The sequence below is a fragment of the Magallana gigas genome, chromosome 10, assembly GCF_963853765.1.
Source record: "Magallana gigas chromosome 10, xbMagGiga1.1, whole genome shotgun sequence".
NCBI lineage: Eukaryota > Metazoa > Mollusca > Bivalvia > Ostreida > Ostreidae > Magallana > Magallana gigas.
Genome location: NC_088862.1, coordinates 21,900,908 through 21,922,596, shown reverse-complemented (window position 1 = coordinate 21,922,596; position 21,689 = coordinate 21,900,908). Strand labels below are relative to the sequence as shown.

Here is a 21,689-nt window from a genome sequence, read left to right as displayed (position 1 = left end):
AAAACAAAACTGCTATTCGTTAACAATCGCTCTAGGTTTTGAGTGACAAAATACCCCCCCCCCCCCAAAAAAAAAAAATGCATGTAAGAATGGTGTTATGTCGGGTTTTTTTTAATGTTACAATAAGTTGTCTAATTGTAGTGAACAACTATTATAAAATCATAACAATGCATAAATCAGAAAAAACAGCATTTTGGAATATATTAGTTCGTCCTTGTCTTTTACACACATACATGTACTGTAGTTTCGACGTTTTATATGTATATCGCATCGATATACATTTAGAGGATAAAACTATATAATAGAAAAAACCAAAACACTAATTTATTAACTATAGTTACAAAATCTACAGAAACAAATGCAAAATTAAAATATGTTTTTAAATACAACAGCTGAATTCCACACGCAGATGACATGATTGCCCTGTAGCTATTTTATTTGTGATAAATCTAAAATTAATCAACGTTGACATACAATAAGCATGCAAGATATACATAGAGCATATGACATGAGAATTGATATACATGTAATAAAAAGACGTAAAAATAAAATCATTATCTTATTTTCAAAGCAACAACAATGTACTGTAAAAGAAGATGTTTAACTTAAAAAGTAAAAAATATAACGCTTGATATGACACTTCATTCAACTTCCTTTAAACTCTGTAAACCAATTTCTATTCGCAAGCAAGGTTCATGAGAGCCTTGTTGTCGAGAGTATTTCCCGCCAAGAATGTAAACCATAGTCCAGATAATTTTCATCTTTATCCTGAACAGTGGTCTGTGCAAATCAATCAAACAATCAATCTATCTATCTATCTATCTATCTATCTATCTATCTATCTATCTATCTATCTATCTATCTATCTATCTATCTATCTATCTATCTATCTTTCTGTTTGATTAAATTTCATCACTTTCACACATTTTGTACAAAATAGTACAGGTGCATGTTACAGTAAACAAAAATTATAATAAATGGTGAAATGAAAAGGTGTTTTTTTTTTTTATCGAAGACTTCCACTAAGTCTTACATTTTTGAATCATTAACGTGTGGGACCAAGTCCAAGTAATTGTCTTTTGAAAAAATTACAATAACAAAGTCCTGGAAATCGTGATATTATACAGTGTATATCAAACCTGGTAAATCTGCGTGTTTTCGTGTCTCTCGCATGCATCACAAGTTTCCCTTACTTTTATGCAAATTCTTTTAACGAATATTATGAAATAATTTGTTGCGTTCAGTTTCACTTATTGCAAATTTATTCAAAACTAATGCTATTCGATATTGTGTGGCAATCTGTATTTTGTGGTATGGTTCCTGTCTCAGTGACTGTTGATAAGACTGTAACGCCCCGTGTAGGTCCCCCACAACGTGCTGACAGATCCCCAGTATCTGCCATGAGAGGTCTCTGTGACGTAAAGCTACATATCTCCCGTCATCATAGAGCAGCAGTGTCTGTAGATCTGTCAGTGACTGTAGACACTGGGACCGGTTACCTAGTCTATAGTTACTTAACACGCTTAACATGTCTGTCACTACATAGGGAGAAATATACAATATTAGTTTTCCGTTGGCTTTAGCCGCTGTTTGTTCTAAATCAAGTTCCTGGATGTAATGAACATCTTCATAAAGACGTACATCGTATACCCAAGCCTTCTTCATACGTTTAGACAGAGACCAACCAGCCACGGATTCATTGTACCTTTCTCGGTCTACTGTGTAATACATGATATAGGGCTGAGTGAGTCTTGATTTAACTAGAGCTGTAACATGAAGAACCTCTCTATATTTACATGTTCTATAGTAATACATACCAAGATTCAACAAACAAGACACATCACCCACTCTACCTGCCAGCTTCAACAAGTTAATATTAAGTCTATCTGATCTGTAGACTTTCTTGTTTGTAATACTTGATAAACTACTAGTACTGAGATTTATGAATGCTGTTGCAACTAAAACACCTGCCGTACAGTATTGTGATGTTAATTTCTCATATTCTCTAAGCGACTGATTTGACACAATTAGTATGGACCTCAAAATTAGATAATTGTACTCTATGTCTTCTCTTGAAAAACTATTAGTATCCATCTCTTTTCTGATACAAGCATCTGTATCAGCGGCAGTCTTCATATGACTTCTAAGTGGTTCTATTCTGACAAGACTGTTACTTATAACTGGTTCAATCATTTCTCTGGCCGTCGGACTTTGTAACAAACAAGCCACGCCCATTTCGTAATACATGTTAAGCTGTTCTAACAGACACTTTCGTGTGCGTTCACCTCTAACTGTCGACAATTTACTGGCAAACATGTTGTTTTGTGGAACAAAAAAGTTTGGAAACACACCACGATGAACGCATTGTAACAAATATTTAAAACATTTCCAGAAACAATCCAGTAAGTTATTTGGACACCATGTAATATGTCCTATCTGTATCAGCCAGAACATCGTTGTCTTCACAAAATATGAACACAGGAATGGTTCTTCTATGTCAAGATTGATAACTTCCTTTAGAAATATTTTCAAAAGTCCGTAACACAGAAATTGCGTATGATTCATGGAATACACTAGTTTTTGTTCTGCCTGCGAAAACGATAATCTCCAATCAAGTTCATTTTCATCGCCTGCTATTTTATGTCCGACAGGCACAAAATGACAGCCATTCCTAAGAATATCATCAAACACGTGGTTTGGAGGCCAATTATGCAGAATGCATCTTTTTCTCCAATAACAGGTTAACCGTGACCAGTGGGAACAATGAAAACAAAGAACATAGTCATGTTCTGAATAACCAATTAAACTGTTAGTACAAGGACCATGGGTTTTTGCATTGTTAAAGGTTTTCTTTCCACTAACGAAAGTCAACATTCTTTGTCTCCACCTCATACATGATAAGTACATGCCGTCATTATATGGAACAGCTGACGATTTAATGTCTTCATCTCGTGGTGACGTCAGAAGCTGTAGTCTGACAAACCCCGGTGGTGTATCAGTGTCCTCCATGAGAATAATTGAATGTTTTGACAGATCATAAGCACTGGACTGTGATAGGTCAGTAATTACTTTATGATTGATAGCCCAGAACATCGTGTCCATATCAGAAGATTTAAACCTAAAGCCTTCCCTATAACTACCACTCTTCATCTTTCTCAGACCATCATCTATCTGTACAGGTTTCTTTATCATCTCCTCCATGTCCAGCACCTCCCTCCTGACGATCACCTCTGTCGGTGTCCCTATATAACGACACAGACCCACATACAGGGCCTCAGACACACGGCAATTGTCAGACATTCCGTGATTTGAACTTTTGTCCAATTATCTCATGTTTCCTTTATAACATTCAACAGAAATTCTTCACATGTCCATGTATCACATCGTCATATAAACATTTGTTCTTGTTTATACCTGTATACCTGTATCTGAAAATTTCCAGCCTAATAATAGCAATACTAAAAACTAACCTGGATTTTTTTTAACGAAGATCTACTTTCGCTTTAGTCATGCTAACATGTACCAATCGTATATATGCCCGTATCTGAAAAACAATGTAATAGCAATTATAAAAACTATATCTTTTTCGCTTTAGATTATCTGACAAATTATTAACGACAAGATTTACTTTGATAAAAGTTTAACCCAAAGTCTGATCTTAATTTTTCTTTTTTTTTTTATTTAACTGAGATAACTTTATTTTCGCTACAGAAAATAGAAAAGAAGTATATGATTTTCCAGACGATAATCACGCTTGTTTTGTACATTAATATTCAATAAGAATTAATAATACTTTTTGGTAAGGTTTATTAATTTTAAAAAATCGGGTTTAATGATACGAATTAAATAATTCATGCATTAACTGGATAATCTAGTGGTTTAAATTACCACACCACAATGCTACATGTAGCAACTGATCAATATTTGTAGGAAAACCTATAACACTGTGCCGGATAATTATGCCAGTGCCAAGGTGGCATTTTTGCGCCCGCTTAAGGCGCATTTCTCTAAAATTTCATTTATGTCAAATGATAGACCATAGCCTAGAGAGTTAATAACCACCTTTGACTCAGGTGTATCTCACCTGACAGGTGAGATATTCACCTTTAAACATAAATATCCCATAGGAAAAAAAAAATTCCCCTAGGAGAAATCATGTTCCTGTGGGAATTTTACAAAATCCTATAGGATAAAGACAATTCCTACAGGATTTCAAAGTTTTCCTGTAGGAAATTTTCCTCCTGTGGGATATTTATATTTCCTATGGGAAGAAAAAATCCTATAGGATAAAGAAAATCTCCCATGGGAAAAAGAAATCCTATAGGATATTATAATTTCCTGTAGGAAAAAAATCCTCTTTAATATTTCCTCTAGGATTTTTTTCTCTCCTACAGGAATTAGTTGGCCACAGTAACATTTTTCTGTACTCCTATAGGAAAAGAAAACTCCCATGGGACTTTTTATAAAACATTAATTATTGATATATTTGTCAGGCTGTTTTACTCTACAAGATATATTAGCCTCTAAAATTCACAAAAATCTTCAACAAATATATTATTTCCAAATTTCATTTTGATGTGGCAATTATTTGTTTTTTTATAAAGATGATGCCATGAGATTTATAATGATATAAGGTATTTACACCATTTGTTTAAAGGAAAAATTATTAATATTTTGCCTTTCAATTAAAATACTCACAATGCTGACAATTTAAGGTGGTGTTAACTAAACTAATTCAAGCACATAAATCAGATTCTCAATGATAAGTTACTCGAGACTGACTTATAAATGTTTGCATTAGTTCAATGTCTCTAGATTTTCTCCAACCTGCATTGAAGAAAAATCCATTGATGGTGGCATTGTCTTCCAAAAACATCTCTTTTTCTTATGACAAGTGTGACAGTCAGCACAAAAAGGTATGCACTGTCTCTTTAGTGTGCCTAAAATATTATAGAAATTTTGTAGGTTAATCATATTAAGAAGTAATATCTGAATTAAACACGATCCTTGTCCTGCTTAGTGCACAACTCTTCAAAAACTGACAGGTTGTATATAAAATTGACAAATAATTAACTGTTTAAAAACAAAAGTATTGTTTGTATATACCAACATTATATAATCTTATTAAATAAGACATAAAATTACGATAGATCTATATGCGATCATAAACTTGAGATTACACATTAAATCTATTAGACAGCTCTCCGACACTGTAATTCGAGAAAATTCGGACCACAAATAAATCTCGCTTTTTTTACTATAAGTATCTATTTTTCATCTAGCAATCAATAAAGAACAAAAAGATGTATTTTAGATTTTAAGTGCAACTGAGTTGCAATCAGTTGAATTACCTTTAAAACTGGACAGAAATACAAACTTAGCAACACAAGTTTGCCCGAGTTGAAAACCGGATGTAATAATTTATTATTACAGACAAATCGGGGCACAAACGTTTCGGTTAGAACAGTCGATCTGTGGTGTACTATAAGAATAATGCCATTCAAAAAACTTGAAAATCTGAAGAGTTACTTTCTTTGTCCATATGAACACCGTAATATTATCAATTTTACATCTATAATTATGAACACGATGGATTAGGGGTAGATCGGTGAGGGGGGGGGGGGGGGGGGTGCTTTAAAATAGCATTATAACGTTACATGCAGTACCAGAGTGTGTAATGCTTCATACATCTTTATAGTAAAACCAATATTTAGTTCTAATTGACTTTAGCAGGAGGTTGTTACATGGCGTCCGCGGCAATATTAAGGTATAAATATCGGTATAATTATGTTGAATTATCGGGGAAAGGGTGTGTGTGTGTGTGTGGGGGGGGGGGGGGGGTACTTAATTACTTGATGGATTTTTGCTTTTCATTAGAGTGTTACGATGTGAAAATAGATAATAGAATGCTCAGAACCGATAATAAATATATTACTTTGAATATAAAATGTTTGAAGTGAAAAAAAAAGATATCATGGCTGAAAAAAATTACTTATATACAGAGGTGAAGCAAAGAAACAAAGCCGATCCGAGGCGTGTGACAATTTAATTTCAACACGTGTATATCTATACGAGGATTGTTAGAGAAGTTCGTGGACAAAGTAATTTACGGCAAAATTACTGTGTACAGGATGAAGTATGTTTTATGAACTGACTACCAAATGAAAAAAAAAAAGTCTGCAAAAAATCACACGAATTTTTTCACACTTCATTTTTTTTTTCCAAAAGATTAAGCGATTTTTACTTTGCATGATTTAGATTAAGAACTTGTCTGCGAACTAACAACCCTCATGTGTATATATTTATATATATATATATATATATATATATATATATATCAACGGAAGGCTGTGTATACTACATATTTCAATGCATGCTTGAATTTATTTGTCAAATTTGTATCGAGCCGAGAATTGGGAACTGTTACTGGACATTGCTGGATTGATATAATTCTGATTTTTGTGGCATTATACAGAAGGAAAATTTGGAGAAAAATCAACGCCGGCAATGAGAACCGAACCTACGACCCTTGGGTCCGTAGGCGCACGCGCTACCATATGCGCTACGGCGCACTTTATTGTGGCACATGTAATTAGATATTTGAATGATATCATAAAGGACCATTAACTGATTATTAAAAAAATGAATTTAACTAGCAGATTTTAAAATCCCCTTACCTATTTTTATACTCATCAGTTATGATTTATCATTTTATAATCGTTTCTCGTTTAATTACCCAGGGGCGTCGGAAGGTACATGTATTCATACCCGGGCGGTAAATTTTAGGTGGGGGGGGGGGGGGTTAAACCGAATTTGACTGGAAATGCATGCATATATTCTGTATTCTTTTTGCTTGTTAAGATTTTCTGGATGAGTCTGCCCCGATTTTCAATAACGATGCTACGAGTACGTGCCTATACTTGTATGAATATTTTGTGAGATCCAACAATTAAAAAGACATAAATTAATTAAATAATGGCTCTAAGTGCCGAATTATTTTTTAGAGGAAATGGGTGCACTGGTCAACAGCGATACATCTTTGCAGAAAAAATCCGACGAATGCCATACAATAGATGATCAACATAACATGTCGTTCAACCATTCAAATATCGCTCTTTTTATAGTCCCTATATCAAGAGGGTGACCAAAAGGAGAAGAAGTTCAACTAAATAAACACTGGAATTAATTTCAATCGCATACTTGTACCAAGTACAAAATTATTTTAAAATTTAAATCTACTTCCAACCCCCATTGCCTTAAGGTGGAATAACACACCTTGAAAAAGTCATTCGAATTAACTTTAAATTCTTTGATTATGAAAGATATAATGATAAATAAACTATACATATGTCAAATAAGCGAAAAATTTGCAAATTGGGGATAAAAAAGGGAATATCTTAAAAAAACAATTCAGTAAGTAACAACAAAAGCCCCTAGCTGCGGGATTCGAACTCGGTATGTACGGATCACAAGCCCGACACTTTATCCACTCGGCTGCGAAGTAGGTTACATGTTGCCGTCGATAAAATCCTTTTAATAAAACAACATGTCGTTTTGATCAGAGGTCAGCCATTTTATGACGATGTGTTATTCCACCTTAAATCCCAATCCCCAATTCAGAAGTGATATGCTTACTGATCAGAGCCGTTTGGATTTGTTCACAAATCAAGATTATATGAAAAGGTCCAAGTGTGCATATATTTTAATATCCATTATGAATGCAAGTCTAGAATGCGTCGCCCTTTTCATGCCTGAGATATCAAAAGCTAGAAGTCCATTATAAACTACCCAAAATCACGAAAATCTTAATCCGTGGGGGAGGGGGGGGGGGCGGTAGCGCGTAGTCTACCTACATGTATATTCAATGATTAACATACTCCCAAAAAAAAGTGGGGGAGGGGGCGGGGGCAACTCCATGATAATTCAATTTTAACAAAATCTTTGCTGCGAGAAAAAGTGCCCCCCCCCCCCCCCCCCCCCCCCCATGCTACGTGCCTGATAAATAAATTGGTGATGATGACATAATTATGGTACGCACACTGCAAGAATGTGATTGTGACTTACATGTAGTAAATTAAAATTGGAAGAAGGTGGTCACTTTCTCTTTTTTCCGTTTATATATGTACAACAATTAATTCTACAAAAGGGTGTTGTTTGACATCCAGAGTAATGGCAGACCCCCCCCCCCCCCCCCTTCGATTACTTCGTTCCTGCTTTCACGTGTGCACTGCTCGATCGGACACCTGTTCTCACGAGTCGTGTGTATGTACCTTTGCTCTGTTGATTGTAGCATTAGGAGAACAATAGGGTGGTTAATTGGTATACACAGAACGTGCCCGTTACAAAGACACTTAAGAATTCTTAGTTAATTGCAAGGTCTGTGAAAGAACAATAGGTACTAATGAGGTATACACAGTGTGTCTCCTTGGCTTATCTCAGGCAAGCCCACTCTCATCTACGTAACAAAAACACCCAGGGCTACTAATTAAATTATTCAATCAAACACAGTATTGAAAGACAAATGTAAAATTATTAAAACGCACATGGAGCTATTTCTTTGCTGCATTTTCCTTCATTTGGGAAGGGTCTACGGATTTTTTTTAACTTGTTTACTCTAATTATTTAGATATTATAAAGGTACAAACGCCAAATTCTGCACGTTAATTTCACCTAGGTCCACTTTTCAATGATAGAAAATCTTAGATTATTAGAATATTAGACTATTTAAAGCAATATGAGCTGTATTTTTTAGAGATTTATTTTACTGCAAAAACCTGTTAGTATAATAAGTCTGCCTGTAACTTAAACTTTTATGATAGATAAGATTTGTGAATATCATTAATTTTTGTCAGGAGAAATATTTCACTTATAAGGAATATATATGGCCGAGCAATTTTTGTACAGGGCGACAATAATTCAATTTTGCTCCAATTAAGGCTTCTTAATGGCTTTTCAAAAAAAAAAAAACAGAGCTTACAGAAATTTAAAAACCATGATATTTTTTTGTCATCTTTGAAACATGTATATGCTATCATACAATGCATTAATTTGTAGTGATGAGGTTATTTCTTAAAATTATTAATATTTTCATAATCTAATTATTTATATATAATACTAAACTGACCAAGTTAAATTTTCAAAAGTCTATAAACTTGATCAGCTATAATTAACTAAGATTTGCATGTATCTTTAGCTTTATTTGGGTCACACAAAATTGTAGATCATAATTAAACACATACTTTTTGCAATAAACAAATCCTCCTATATGCTATTATGTCAGGTAATCAGTAACAGGCTATTGGTGAATTTGGATGGTACATGTAGATGAACATGTACATGTATTATCACAATAGAATTTCACAATCAACTGAATACTTGTCACTCAGATTTATAAAATTGATATTCCTGATTCATACCAGTAGGATTACTAGATAATGAAATTCAAATAATGACTATGCATGGTTTTATTCATTAAGTAAACATACATGTAAATGTCAAGGAGAAGGAAAATACATTCAATGACATAGTGGCTAGCTTTTTTATCAATCTTTTTAGTTGTATTAATACCAATCAATTTAAGGTACTTCATTTTTTTAATATGAAGATTGAAATTTGTGACTACTGGTTTTAGAAGTTCTTGATCAGTTAAGTTGTATTTGATAATTTAAATATAATTACACCTCATAATATAATAAAGAATATAAAGGGTTGTCTGAAGCAATCTACATGTAACTATACAAGTATTTAGAACTAGTTGTACTTTTTTAATACAGGTATAATTTTATCACATACATCATACATGCATATTGAGATACAATGTATGTAAATTTTCTAAATACCACTGTGACAGTTTTTTCTGTTGAATAAAGAAATGTCAATTAGATATACACGTAGTGGCCCGGGTAGTGTATTTCTTACATGTGGGTTGGGGGGCAGGGTTGTTAAAATTTGTTAAAATTGTTCTGCATGCAAAGGTAAACATAGTCCTGACTCTTAAGATTTCCATATGATTACATTTACTAGAAGAGCCCCATCTCAATTTTTTTTCTAAAAATTTTACATTTTTTACCTTTTCACTGGCAGGCATGAACAAGCCCCAAGCAACTGCTAGAAGCAACTGTTCTCTGGACATTGTCTACCCATGCAAAAACCTATCGATTATTTGAGGGGACCCATGCATCCTCTTTTTCAAGCACAAATCCAGAAGTGAAAATTTTGACAACATTGTTACAGTAGCATTTTCTTTCCCTATTTGATAAAAAAAACTACCAATACTAAAGTGTAATTATACCGGTATATTGATCAACAATGGACATGTGCCCCACTCCCCAACAAATGATTGCAATTTCAATTTATATGTATGTTTTAATGTTATTTTTTTCTTCATGTGCCATATGTTTGAAATGGTTTTGAGCGAATAAATGAACTGTACTGAACAATAATTATTCTGACTATATATGCCCCTAAAGTAACCATTCAAATGTCAGGTCCCCCTCCCCCCCCTTTTTCAAAAATTTGACCGGTCTTTCACACAAAACTATAAATATCCACTGCCACCTTTGACATTTAGTCTGGAAGTTTATTTCTCACAAAAACACTTTACAATCAGAAAGCTAGGTTGTGTAATTTAAAGTAGAAATTTTTAAATTTGATCATACTTAATTGAAAAATAAAAAAGTTAATTTAATTCTGATTTAGTAACACCCCCATTCCCGGCTGAACCAATCACCTTGTAATAATTAAACTGTTTCTGTAAGGTTTTCAGGATAATAATGACCACTTTTAATTATTCAAAAGTCATTTTTATTACAATCAGTTATATCAAGAAAGCGTAAATTCCTGTAAAAATGTAAAAACATTGACTATTCCCCTTCAAATGAAATGCTTCATGTTATATTTTACCCCTTGTCTGTAATTTAATTGCAATGTCACTGTGTAAAGCCAACACAACAGTCATAGCTGCAAGATGAAAAGTTTTCCGGTACTTTCAGAATTCTCATGAACTTAATATTAGTCATTAGGGACCCATATGTTGCATACCAATTTCAACAGAAGACATCTCTCTAACTAATTATAATCATTAAAAACTATTTCATGACTTTTAGCAACACTTATACTTACAATACAAATACAGTCATTAACATGTATAAATAATCCGAAACTGACCCTTGCTACCTTTACCTTACACTAACATCCTATAAAAGGGAATTTTGAATAGAATAAGAAAGCATATGCAGTTCTAAGAAAAAGTAAACACCATAATGCCAATTTCATTGAGGTTTAAGAAAAAATATAACCATTTAAGTGAACCCACCATCTCCACTTCACTAGTATATATAAACACAGATTCATGAGGCTTTCCTTCAGTACAACATTTTTAATTAATAATCGTTAAGAGGTCAATTGCCGTTGACGTTGAGTCTCCTCTAATAAGAAACCTGCAATACTGCAAGTATCTTCATGATATCATTATGATAAAAGTATCACATCACAAAGAAATACCCTTGCATGAATACCCTCCCTGTATCTTTTGATTTTCATAAAGTGCAGTTTAAACATGGTTAAAAATCTTTCACATATAGTATCATAAAACCTATGGCAATTAGTTTCCTTGAGTCAGTTCTCACACATTTTTGAATATGATCATCAATACTAAAAATTTACCATAAATTTTTAATAAATTGGATGATTTGTAGCATTTTCAGTGAAAAATATATATTCCATGAAAGGTGAGCCAACAATCATATTTATTGGATATGTTATCGATCTAAACTCTGGTTTCTAGTACTTAATTCAATTAAAACTCAAACACACCCCAGTAGCCATGGTAGCTGGAGATTTGGATTGGGGGGGGGGGGGGGGGGGCGCTGGCGATTTGGAATGGGGGGGGGGGGGCTTTAAATATTTTCATTGGGGTTTTCCTCTTTCCTTTTAACTTTGGTATAAATACATGCACTTACACTAGAGTGGAAAGTACGTAAAACAGGGTTTTAAAGTTGTAACCTCTTGCTAAAAAGTAAGAGAAAATTTTACACCTGATCAAATAACAGAATTGCACGAGTGCAGTTATTGCTAAGATATACCCAATGTGTAAAATACCAGGTTAATTGTCAACATACGCTAACCAAGTATGACTCCCTCTTCACGTTTGTGTATACAACAGAGTTCATAATCGCATTTTGCTGCTCCAGCCCTGAACAATGAATACACTGCAATAGTATTCTAATAAACGGCACATGTAATTTATGAAAAAAAAAAAATTAAATAAAATTGAAAAAAACAACAACTGTTTTTCATTATGAAGACGACGAACGCCGCTGCTCGTGACAATTTGTTGATTGATTATTATGATATTTTAAAAAACGAAATAACTGCAAAACAGATAGTATCGTGCATTAGCTCCCCCAATTAAATGTTCGGATTTTAGTCAACACCTGTCGTAGTCTTTTAAGCGCTTACTGTTACGTTATTATTAGTCTGGAAAGAACGATCTGAAACAAACACGATGCAATCCTCTGACACACTGTTTGGACTGAATCATGCATTTGTAAATTGTTTCTCGTGTTGATGATTTTCCGAGAATTTAATTTTCGATGTCGTGAATCAGTTCTCTAAACATCGCCAAATATAACTCATTTGCTGTAAGTATTTTGGATCTTTGGTATTGTAAATGTAAGACACCTGTGTGCTGCTGTGTACTGAATAATTTGCAAACTTTGCTTGAAGGATTGGAGAAACTTGGTTTCGTAGTTCATTCTCATAATATCATGGGTTCATCATCTTGATGGACAGAAAATCTCAGACACTATGAGTAATTCCGAAATATCTGTTGTTTACCTGGCCTTTTTGACGAAGTTGAAATTTACTTTCCAGGTATTCCTGACTATTGAAATTAAAAAGGCAGGAAAATGTAAGATATTTCGGACTAACTACTAGTATCTGACTATGGGTATGCTGTAGTTGAACATTGCATAATTGACCCAGTTTCTTTTAGGATTAAAAAAAAGTGTTTTCCTTTAGAAATATTGTCTTCTTTATTTAATTGCCAGCATACTTTTTTATTGCAACACTACAGACTACATTTAGACAAAAACTTCAATGAGATATATAAATTGTCCAATTTAGGACTAAGTCATGCTAAGGATGTATAAATTAACCATGTACATCGTTGGCTAGTATAATAATTCCTATAGGAATTTTTAATTTCCTAAGGGAGAATTTACTCCTACAGGATAATATTTTTCCTATGGGAGAAAAAAAATCCCTTAGGAGAAAATAAAATTCCTAGAGGAAATTATTTTCCTACAGGAATATTTTAATCTCCTATAGGAAATTATTTTTTTTAAACTTCCTTTAGGATTTAATATTTTCCTACAGGAGAAATATTTCCTACAGGATAACTTAAAAATCCTGTAGGAAATGTCTTTATCCTATAGGATTTTGTAAAATTCCCACAGGAACATGATTTCTCCTAGGGGAATTTTTTTTTTCCTATGGGATATTTATGTTTAAAGGTAAATATCTCACCTGTCAGGTGAGATATACCTGAGTCAAAGGTGGTTATTAACTCTCTAGGCTATGGTCTATCATATGACATAAATGAAATTTTAGAGAAATGCGCCTTAAGCGGGCGCAAAAATGCCACCTTGGCACTGGCATAATTATCCGGCACAGTGTTCTATATTAGGCACAGGTGGGCTTACAAAACAAGTCTTAAAATCTAGTACTTTGTCTCTATCTAGACATATCATCACAATCTACAGCTCAAAAACTGTTTACAAGTAAAAAAATGTGGGACAGTGACTCTAAACTCTAAACAATCTTACACATGTGTATTAACGAAGTATATAAGTCGGTAATGTCAAAGTATACACATTACACATTATTATGAACACCATATAAAGCCCACTTTTAGGTGAAATTAGGAATAGACAATTTATGGCAAAGGAGAAAGGCCATTGGGCCACATCACTCATCTCAGCAACTCCTTCAAATATAAATATATGAACATTGGCACTATTCTGGGATTAAAATTTTACTCGCTGATGCTAAAGATGCTTAATAATTAACCCCAAATATTTAACCTGAGCCTGACGAAAATGAAATTTTGAATGAACATTAAACTTATTTTTCTTCATTTTTATTTACAAAATATATTGAAAACATGCATCATACAAAAATACATGGATTTTTTAAGTCAGCCGCGTTGAATTATTACTATATTCAAACTTGGTTACAAATATAAGAAAAGCACCGAGGTCTGAGAAAAATTGATAATTTTTTTAAATGTATATATATAGAGTTATTTCTCTCTCTCTCTCTCTCTCTCTCTCTCTCTCTCATATAAATAATCAACAAGATAATATTCCGTACAAGCGCGGAAAATTATCACTTTATGTTATATGATACAATTTTTCATGTAGGAATTAATGTTCATGGTATTTTTGATGTAGTTAAACAATTTCAACCTTTTTTATTTTAGACCAAGGAGTAGGTGCAAAATGCGTCGTATTCCTTTTCTTAATGTCGTTCTTTACTTCAACTCTCACTATAAATAGTATCACTGTCCTAAATAAGAATTTCAGGTAGAAGACCCTCCATCCAATTCGACTTGTTTTATGGATACATAATCTTTTCATGCATGTGTTCATACATGTAATTATATGTACCCCATTCTATACATTTCTATTCATCGCGCATTCAAGAAATGAATTGGCTCATTTTATTTATTCAACATTTGCCATATCTGAATTTCTATGTATATACCCTAAATAAGTTCCCAGTAAATATGTTCACACTTCAGGTAATCACTGAATCCTATTTCATTGCAAGAATATATTTTGATGCAAACTTCAACAGACTTGGATCCATCAAAGCAGTTCCACCCCCTACTCTCTATTTCGGGTTGGTTTATCTAAAATAAAATTAGTTTTTAAAATTTGATTTTCAATAATTTTTTATCAGGTAAAATTCAACTAAAGTTTTCGGACATCAACTCACATGTGATAAAATACCAAAGGTGCAAGCATCTACTCTGGTGCAGGCATTCCGTAGCTTTTTTGGGCAAAATGTCTTAATTTATAAGTAAACACTCTGATTTATTTTAAATAATACCTGAAAAATCGATATTGACTGAATAATGCATTGTATGGACAATCTCTCTCTCTCTCTTTATATAGATATTCAATTTATAATGTGACTCACAGCTGCTTGAGGACAGGATCGACACCCCCCCCCCCTCCCGATTATAGACCCCTGGGACTTAATTATTTTTGTTTTCATTAAATTATCCTTCTATGACATATTTCTAATCTAATTTATACATTCATTACCCAAAATTACCTAAAACAAACATTTTTGAATAATCAGACCCTCTTCATGTATAATACAAGAAGGTTGCTAACTTCGTCTGCCAGCCGAGAGGCACTGCCGATGAATATTTGTTGGAATGTACTATCAAACTACATCTACCAGTAAAAACGGTGACCTCATATGTCGTAGCCCGATAATTCCCTTCACTGAATATCTGCATGACATGCCCGTGTAAATACATTTATTAGGTAAATAGGACAATTTTCACCGACAAGTTGCAAGTTTTGAACCGATCCATCTAGAACAAACGGAAGTGAGGGTTTATCGCAAGGAAGATAACTCCGAGAGATTTACAAAATTGGATGGCAAACTCGAAAAAAGTACAATTCATAAGAAGTATGAATTCTAATCAAGCTGCGAAGAACTGAAAATTATTTTATCGTCTTGGGTACTGGACAGTCTATAAGAAGGCACTCATACTGAGTGTATTACAATGGAAGACATAAAAGAGAAAGCGGGCAACGCTAGCCACGCCCTTTGGGAGAAATCATTCGATGTGTCCGCCGTGGACTTCAACGATCTGTTGAACGAGGAGTCGTACCGGGCGCAGGAAATTGCCCAGGGATCCTGAGGGCGTTAGCTTGAGTTAAGACGAGTGTCGGCCCACGGGCACCCTCACGGCATTTTTATTAAGGTGTCCATCCATCCTGAAGGTGTCATGATAAGAAAAGACATATCCACCTAGCATACTCCTTCAGATTCCGGAACCCGCTGTCACCAACGTCCGTCATGTGTACCCTGAAATCTCAAGTTTTACCTCAATAATACCATGAACTTGTCTTAAATTAGAAATTAAGTAATGAGCTGAGTGACTTCAATATGTTGGGTTCGATGGGGCCATTTGCCCCTATTTCAAGGCTTATTCCTCGGTTAAGAAGCCGGTGTGCTGATGAAGTTCACTAGCACTTTAAAGCACAGTCACATCTGCCAGATATTTCATCCACGTTTATGTACTAGACACAAATGCGCGGACCTAGGCCTTGACCCCCTACTGGCAAATTTACATTTTTAAAATTAAGCAAAGAAGTTACCGAAAATAGGCATCGGCCTCACCCTCCCCTTTCTGCAAGCAGCAGTATTTTCTAAAAGGAAAAAGTCTAGATCCGCGCACAAGTCACCTGTTGCTACAAATGTACATGTATTGAGTTATGTTTTGTATATAATAATTGTTTATTTATCGTTATTTTCTACTCGTTTCTTTGCATTTCATAGTGTGTTTCGAAGTAAGAGTTTAACATTTTAAATAAAAAAAAGAAGAAGAGCTCAAATGAAAGTGATATAGATGAGATCGATGTCGTGTAAAACGTTGCACTGAGTTTAACGTTTGTGCCTGTTCTATCTATAATCTTAATTTAAATTTGTGTTCAGATATAAGTACGTTCGATTAATTCGTTTTGTTGTCTATATTGAATAGTTACTATTTATACTAATAAACATACTTTAAAATAAAAGAAAAAACAACTGCTATTCGTTAACTCTCGATTGTGAGTGACAAAATACCCCCCCCCCCTAAAAAAATGCATGTAAGAATGGTGTTATGTCGGTTTTCGTGTATAACGGTATACATTTAGAGGATAAAATTATGAGAAAAAAACCCCCAAACACTTGGTCTAATTTATTAACTGTAATTACAAAATCTACAGAATTAACTGAAAAATTAAAATATGTTTTTAAATACAACAGCTGAATTCCACACGTAGATGACATGATTGCCCTGTAACTAAATGTATTTTATTTGTGATAAAGTTAATCAACTTTTACATACAATAAGCATGCATGCAAGGTATACAGAGAGGATATGGCATAAAAAGACGTAAAAATAAAATCGTCACCTTATTTGCAAAGCAACAACAATGTACTGCAATAGAAAATGTTTAACTTAAATAGTAAAAAATCTAACGCTTGATATGACGCTTCATTCAACTTCCCTTAACTTCTGTAAACCAATTACTATTTGCGTTCAAGGTGCGTGGGAGCCTTGTTGTCGAGAAATATTTCCCGCCGCGAATGTAAGTCATTGTCCAGATAATTTACATCGGTATCCCAAACAGTGGTCCCTGCAAATCTATCTATCTATCTATCTATCTATCTATCTATCTATCTATCTATCTATCTATCTATCTATCTATCTATCTATCTATCTATCTATCTATCTATCTGTTTGATTAAATTTCATCACTTATACACATTTTGTACAAAAAGTACAGGTGCATGTTACAGTAAACAAAAATTATAATAAATGGTGAAATGGAAAGGTGTTTTTTTTAATCGAAGACTTCCACTACATTTTTGTATCATTAACGTGTGCGACCAAGTCCAAGTTATTGTCTTTTGAAAAAAATACAATAACAAAGTCCTGGAAATCGTGATATTATACATTGTTATACTTTCATGTTAAATACTGAAATCTGATTGGTTAAGACGCAGTTAATAATATTTACTATTACCCTCAGCGTTAGCAACGCACTTGGCAACGGGTAATATTAAAAAATGTTACATGCGCGAAAATTATGCGCGTACGGTTCGCTGTAGAATTCACGTTATTCCTATATAAAAGCAGTAAAATTTTCTTAAAATTTTTAAAAAAGACATTCAGTATAACAAAATAAATAGTGCCTGTTTGGGAGGATAACAGTTGAAATTGACACCCCTCGAAAACCATTGTCAACCTCCGCTTCGCGTCGGTTGACAATGGTTTTCTCGGGGTGTCAATTTCAACTGTTACCCTCCCAAACAGGCACTATTTATATAGTGTATATCAAACCTGGTAAATCTGCGTGTTTTCGTGTCTCTCGCATGCATCACAAGTTTTCCTTACTTTTATACTTACCAGTCATCTTTATGCAATTTTTTTTAACGACTATTATGAAATATTTTGTTGCGTTCAGTTTCACTTATTGCAAATTTATTCAAAACTAATGCTATTCGATATTGTGTGGCAATCTGTATGTTGTGCCATGGTCTCTATCTTAGTGACTGTTGATAAGACTGTAACGCCCCGTGTAGGTCCCCCACAACTTGCTGACAGATCCCCAGTACCTGCCACGAAAGGTCTCTGAGAAGTAAAGCTACGTATCTCCCGTCATCATAGAGCAGCAGTGTCTGTAGGTCTGTCAGTGACTGTAGACACTGGGACCGGTTACCTAGTCTATAGTTACTTAACACGCTTAACATGTCTGTCATTACATAGGGTGAAATATACAAGATTGGTTCACCATTGTCTTTAACTGCTCTTTGTTCTAAATCAAGTTCCTGGATGTAATAAACATTTCCATGAAGAAGTACATTAACTACCCAAGCTTTCTTCATACGTTTAGACAGAGACCAACCAGCCACACATTCATTGTACCTTTCTCGGTCTACTGTGTTATACATGATATAGGGCTGTGTGAGTCTTGATTTAACCAGAGCTGTAACATGAAGTGCTTCTGCGTATCTACATGTTCTGTAGTAATACAGAGCAAGATTCAACAAACAACACACATCACCCACTCTACCTGCCAGCTTTAACAAGTTACTAGTAAGTCTATCTGATCTGTAGATTTTCTTATTTACTTTTATATTTGTACCATCTGATGAACTACTAGTAGTGAGATTTATGAATGCTGTATCAACAAAAACATCTGCCGTATATTGCTGTAATGTTAATGTCTCATATTCTGTAAGTGACCGATTTGACAATATTAGTACTAGTATGAACCTCAGAATTAGATAATTTTCCCTTTTGTTTTGGTTTGAATAATGTGTCGAATCTAATTCATGTTTGATACAAACATCTGTATCAGCAGCACTCTTGACATGAGCTAAAAGTGGTTCTGTTCTGACAAGACTGTTACATATAACTGGTTCAATCATTATTCTGAGCGTCGGACTTTGTAAAATACAGGTCACGCCCATTTCGTAATACCTGTTAAGCTGTTCTAACAGACACTTGCGTGTGCGTTCACCTCTAACTGTAGACAATTTACTGGCAAACATGTTGTTCTGGGGAACAAAAAAGTTTGGAAACACACCACGATGAACGCATTGTAACAAATATTTAAAACATTTCCAGAAACAATCCAGTAAGTTATTTGGACACCATGTAATATTTCCTATTTGTATCAGCCAGAACACAGTTGTCTTTACAAAATATGAACACAGGAATGGTTCTTCTATTTTAAGATTGATGACTTCCTTAAGAAATATTTTCAAAAGTCCGTAACACAGAAATTGCGTATGATTCATGGAATACACTAGTTTTTGTTCTGCCTGAGAAAACGATAATCTCCAATCAAGTTCATTTTCATCGGCTGCTATTTTATGTCCGACAGGCACAACATGACAGCCATTCCTAAGAATATCATCAAACACGTGGTTTTGAGGCCAGTTATGCAGAATGCATCTTTTTCTCCAATAACAGGTTAATCGTGACCAGTAGGAACAATGAATACAAAGAGCACAGTCAATTTCTATATTACCAACGAAACCGTTTGCACAAGGACCATGGGTTTTTGCATTGTTCAAGTTTTTGTATTCACAAAAAGTGAACATTATTTGTCTCCACCTCATACATGATATGTACATGCCGTCATTATATGGAACAACTGACGATTCAATTTCTCCATCTCGTGGTGACGTCAGAAGCTGTAGTCTGACAAACCCCGGTGGTGTATCAGTGTCCTCCATGAGAATAATTGAATGTTTTGACAGATCATAAGCACTGGACTGTGATAAGTCAGTAATTACTTTATGATTGGTATACCAGACCATCGTGTCCATATCAGAAGATTTAAATCTAAAACCTTCCCTATAACTACCACTGGTCATCATTCGTTGACCGTTATATACTTGTACAGGTTTCTTTATCATTTCCGCCATGTCCTCCATCTCCCTCCTGACGGTCACCTCTGTTGGTGTCCCTATATATCCACACAGACCCACATACAGGGCCTCAGACACACGGCAATTGTCAGACATTTCGTGATTTGAACTTTTGTCCAATTATCTCATGTTTCCTTTATAATATTCAACACAAATTATTTACCATTTCCATGTATCACACCGTCATATAAACCTTTGTTCTTGTTTACCGATCGTATACCTGTATCTGAAAATTTCCAGCCTAATAATAGCAATACTAAAAATAACCTGGTTTTTTTTAACGAATTTCTACTTTCGGTTTAGATGCTTACCAATCGTATATATGCCCGTATCTGAAAAACAATGTAATAGCAATAATTAAATCTATATTTTGTTTTGCTTTAGATTATCTTACAAATTATTAACGACAAGAGTTTATGTGATTAAAGTTTAACCCAAAGTCTTATCTTTATTTTTCCTTTTTTTCTAAATTTAACTGAGATAAATTTATTTTCGCTACAGAAAATAAAAAAAAATATATGATTTTCCAGACAATAATCACGCTTGTTTTGTACATTAATATTCTATAAGAATTAATAACGATTTTAGCTAAGTTTTCATAAAATAAAAAAAAATTGGGTTTAATGATACGAATTAAACAGTTCATGCATTAACTGGATAATAATTTTAGTGGTTTAAATTACCAACCGCACAATGCTAGTATCTGATCAATATTTGTAGGAAAACCTATGTTAGGCACAGGTGGACTCCCCAAACAAGTCTTAAAATCTAGTACTTTGTCTTACTGTATTACAATGGAAGACATAAAAGAGAGAATAAAAAAAAAATTAATGTTACGAGTTATCTTCCTTGCGATAAACCCTTACAGATGGACGAAGTTAGCAACCATCTTGCACTATATACACAGATGGGCTGATGTTTGTTTTATGTAATTTTGGACAACGAATGAATAAATCAGATTATAAATATGTCATAAAAGAATAATTTAATAAAAAAGAAAAATAAAGTCCCGGGTGTCTTTATATTTGGGCGGGGGGGGGGGGGGGGGGGGGGTCGACCCTGTCCTTAAGCATATGTGATGTGACTCCTGAAAAAAAAGACATACACCGAATATTGATATTTTGAAAATATCGAAAATTGTATGATTGATCCTTATTATTATCTTAAAAACTTAATTCTCTAAGATCTACGTTAAATATATCCGTTAACGTGTTTTAAATAAATTTAGATTCCGTCATCTTATAACAAGTTTTGCGAGGTCGGAAGTTGGTCGGTAAGAGCGCTTTGGCCGTCGCTTTCTTGCTGATCGTGTCCAAAAAATACAGATAACAAAAACAAATATTCCTTTTAAGGGAATGATAGGCATGTAATATCATTGGTCAGCTCGAGTAAAGCATGTCTAAAAGCATTACGGCACATGCAATAAACATGATAAATAAGTTATATCGCACCAT

At 34.0% G+C, this 21,689-nt stretch overlaps 1 protein-coding gene and 1 long non-coding RNA gene across 2 annotated transcripts; both read right to left on the bottom strand.

Moving 5' to 3' along the window:
* Positions 1-110: 110 nt before the first annotated feature.
* On the bottom strand, positions 111-20,482 carry LOC136272251 (uncharacterized). The gene is made up of 2 exons (XM_066073513.1): positions 18,137-20,482; positions 111-1,139 (listed from the first exon to the last, which is right to left on the bottom strand). Exon 1 carries the CDS (start codon positions 20,329-20,331, stop codon positions 18,337-18,339), a length of 1,995 nt encoding a protein of 664 aa, XP_065929585.1. The 5' UTR covers positions 20,332-20,482; the 3' UTR covers positions 111-1,139; positions 18,137-18,336.
* On the bottom strand, positions 4,797-5,601 carry LOC136272374 (uncharacterized). Its single transcript, XR_010710361.1, has 2 exons — positions 5,352-5,601; positions 4,797-4,940 (listed from the first exon to the last, which is right to left on the bottom strand). It is a non-coding gene; the product is annotated as an uncharacterized lncRNA (long non-coding RNA).
* Positions 20,483-21,689: the final 1,207 nt, after the last annotated feature.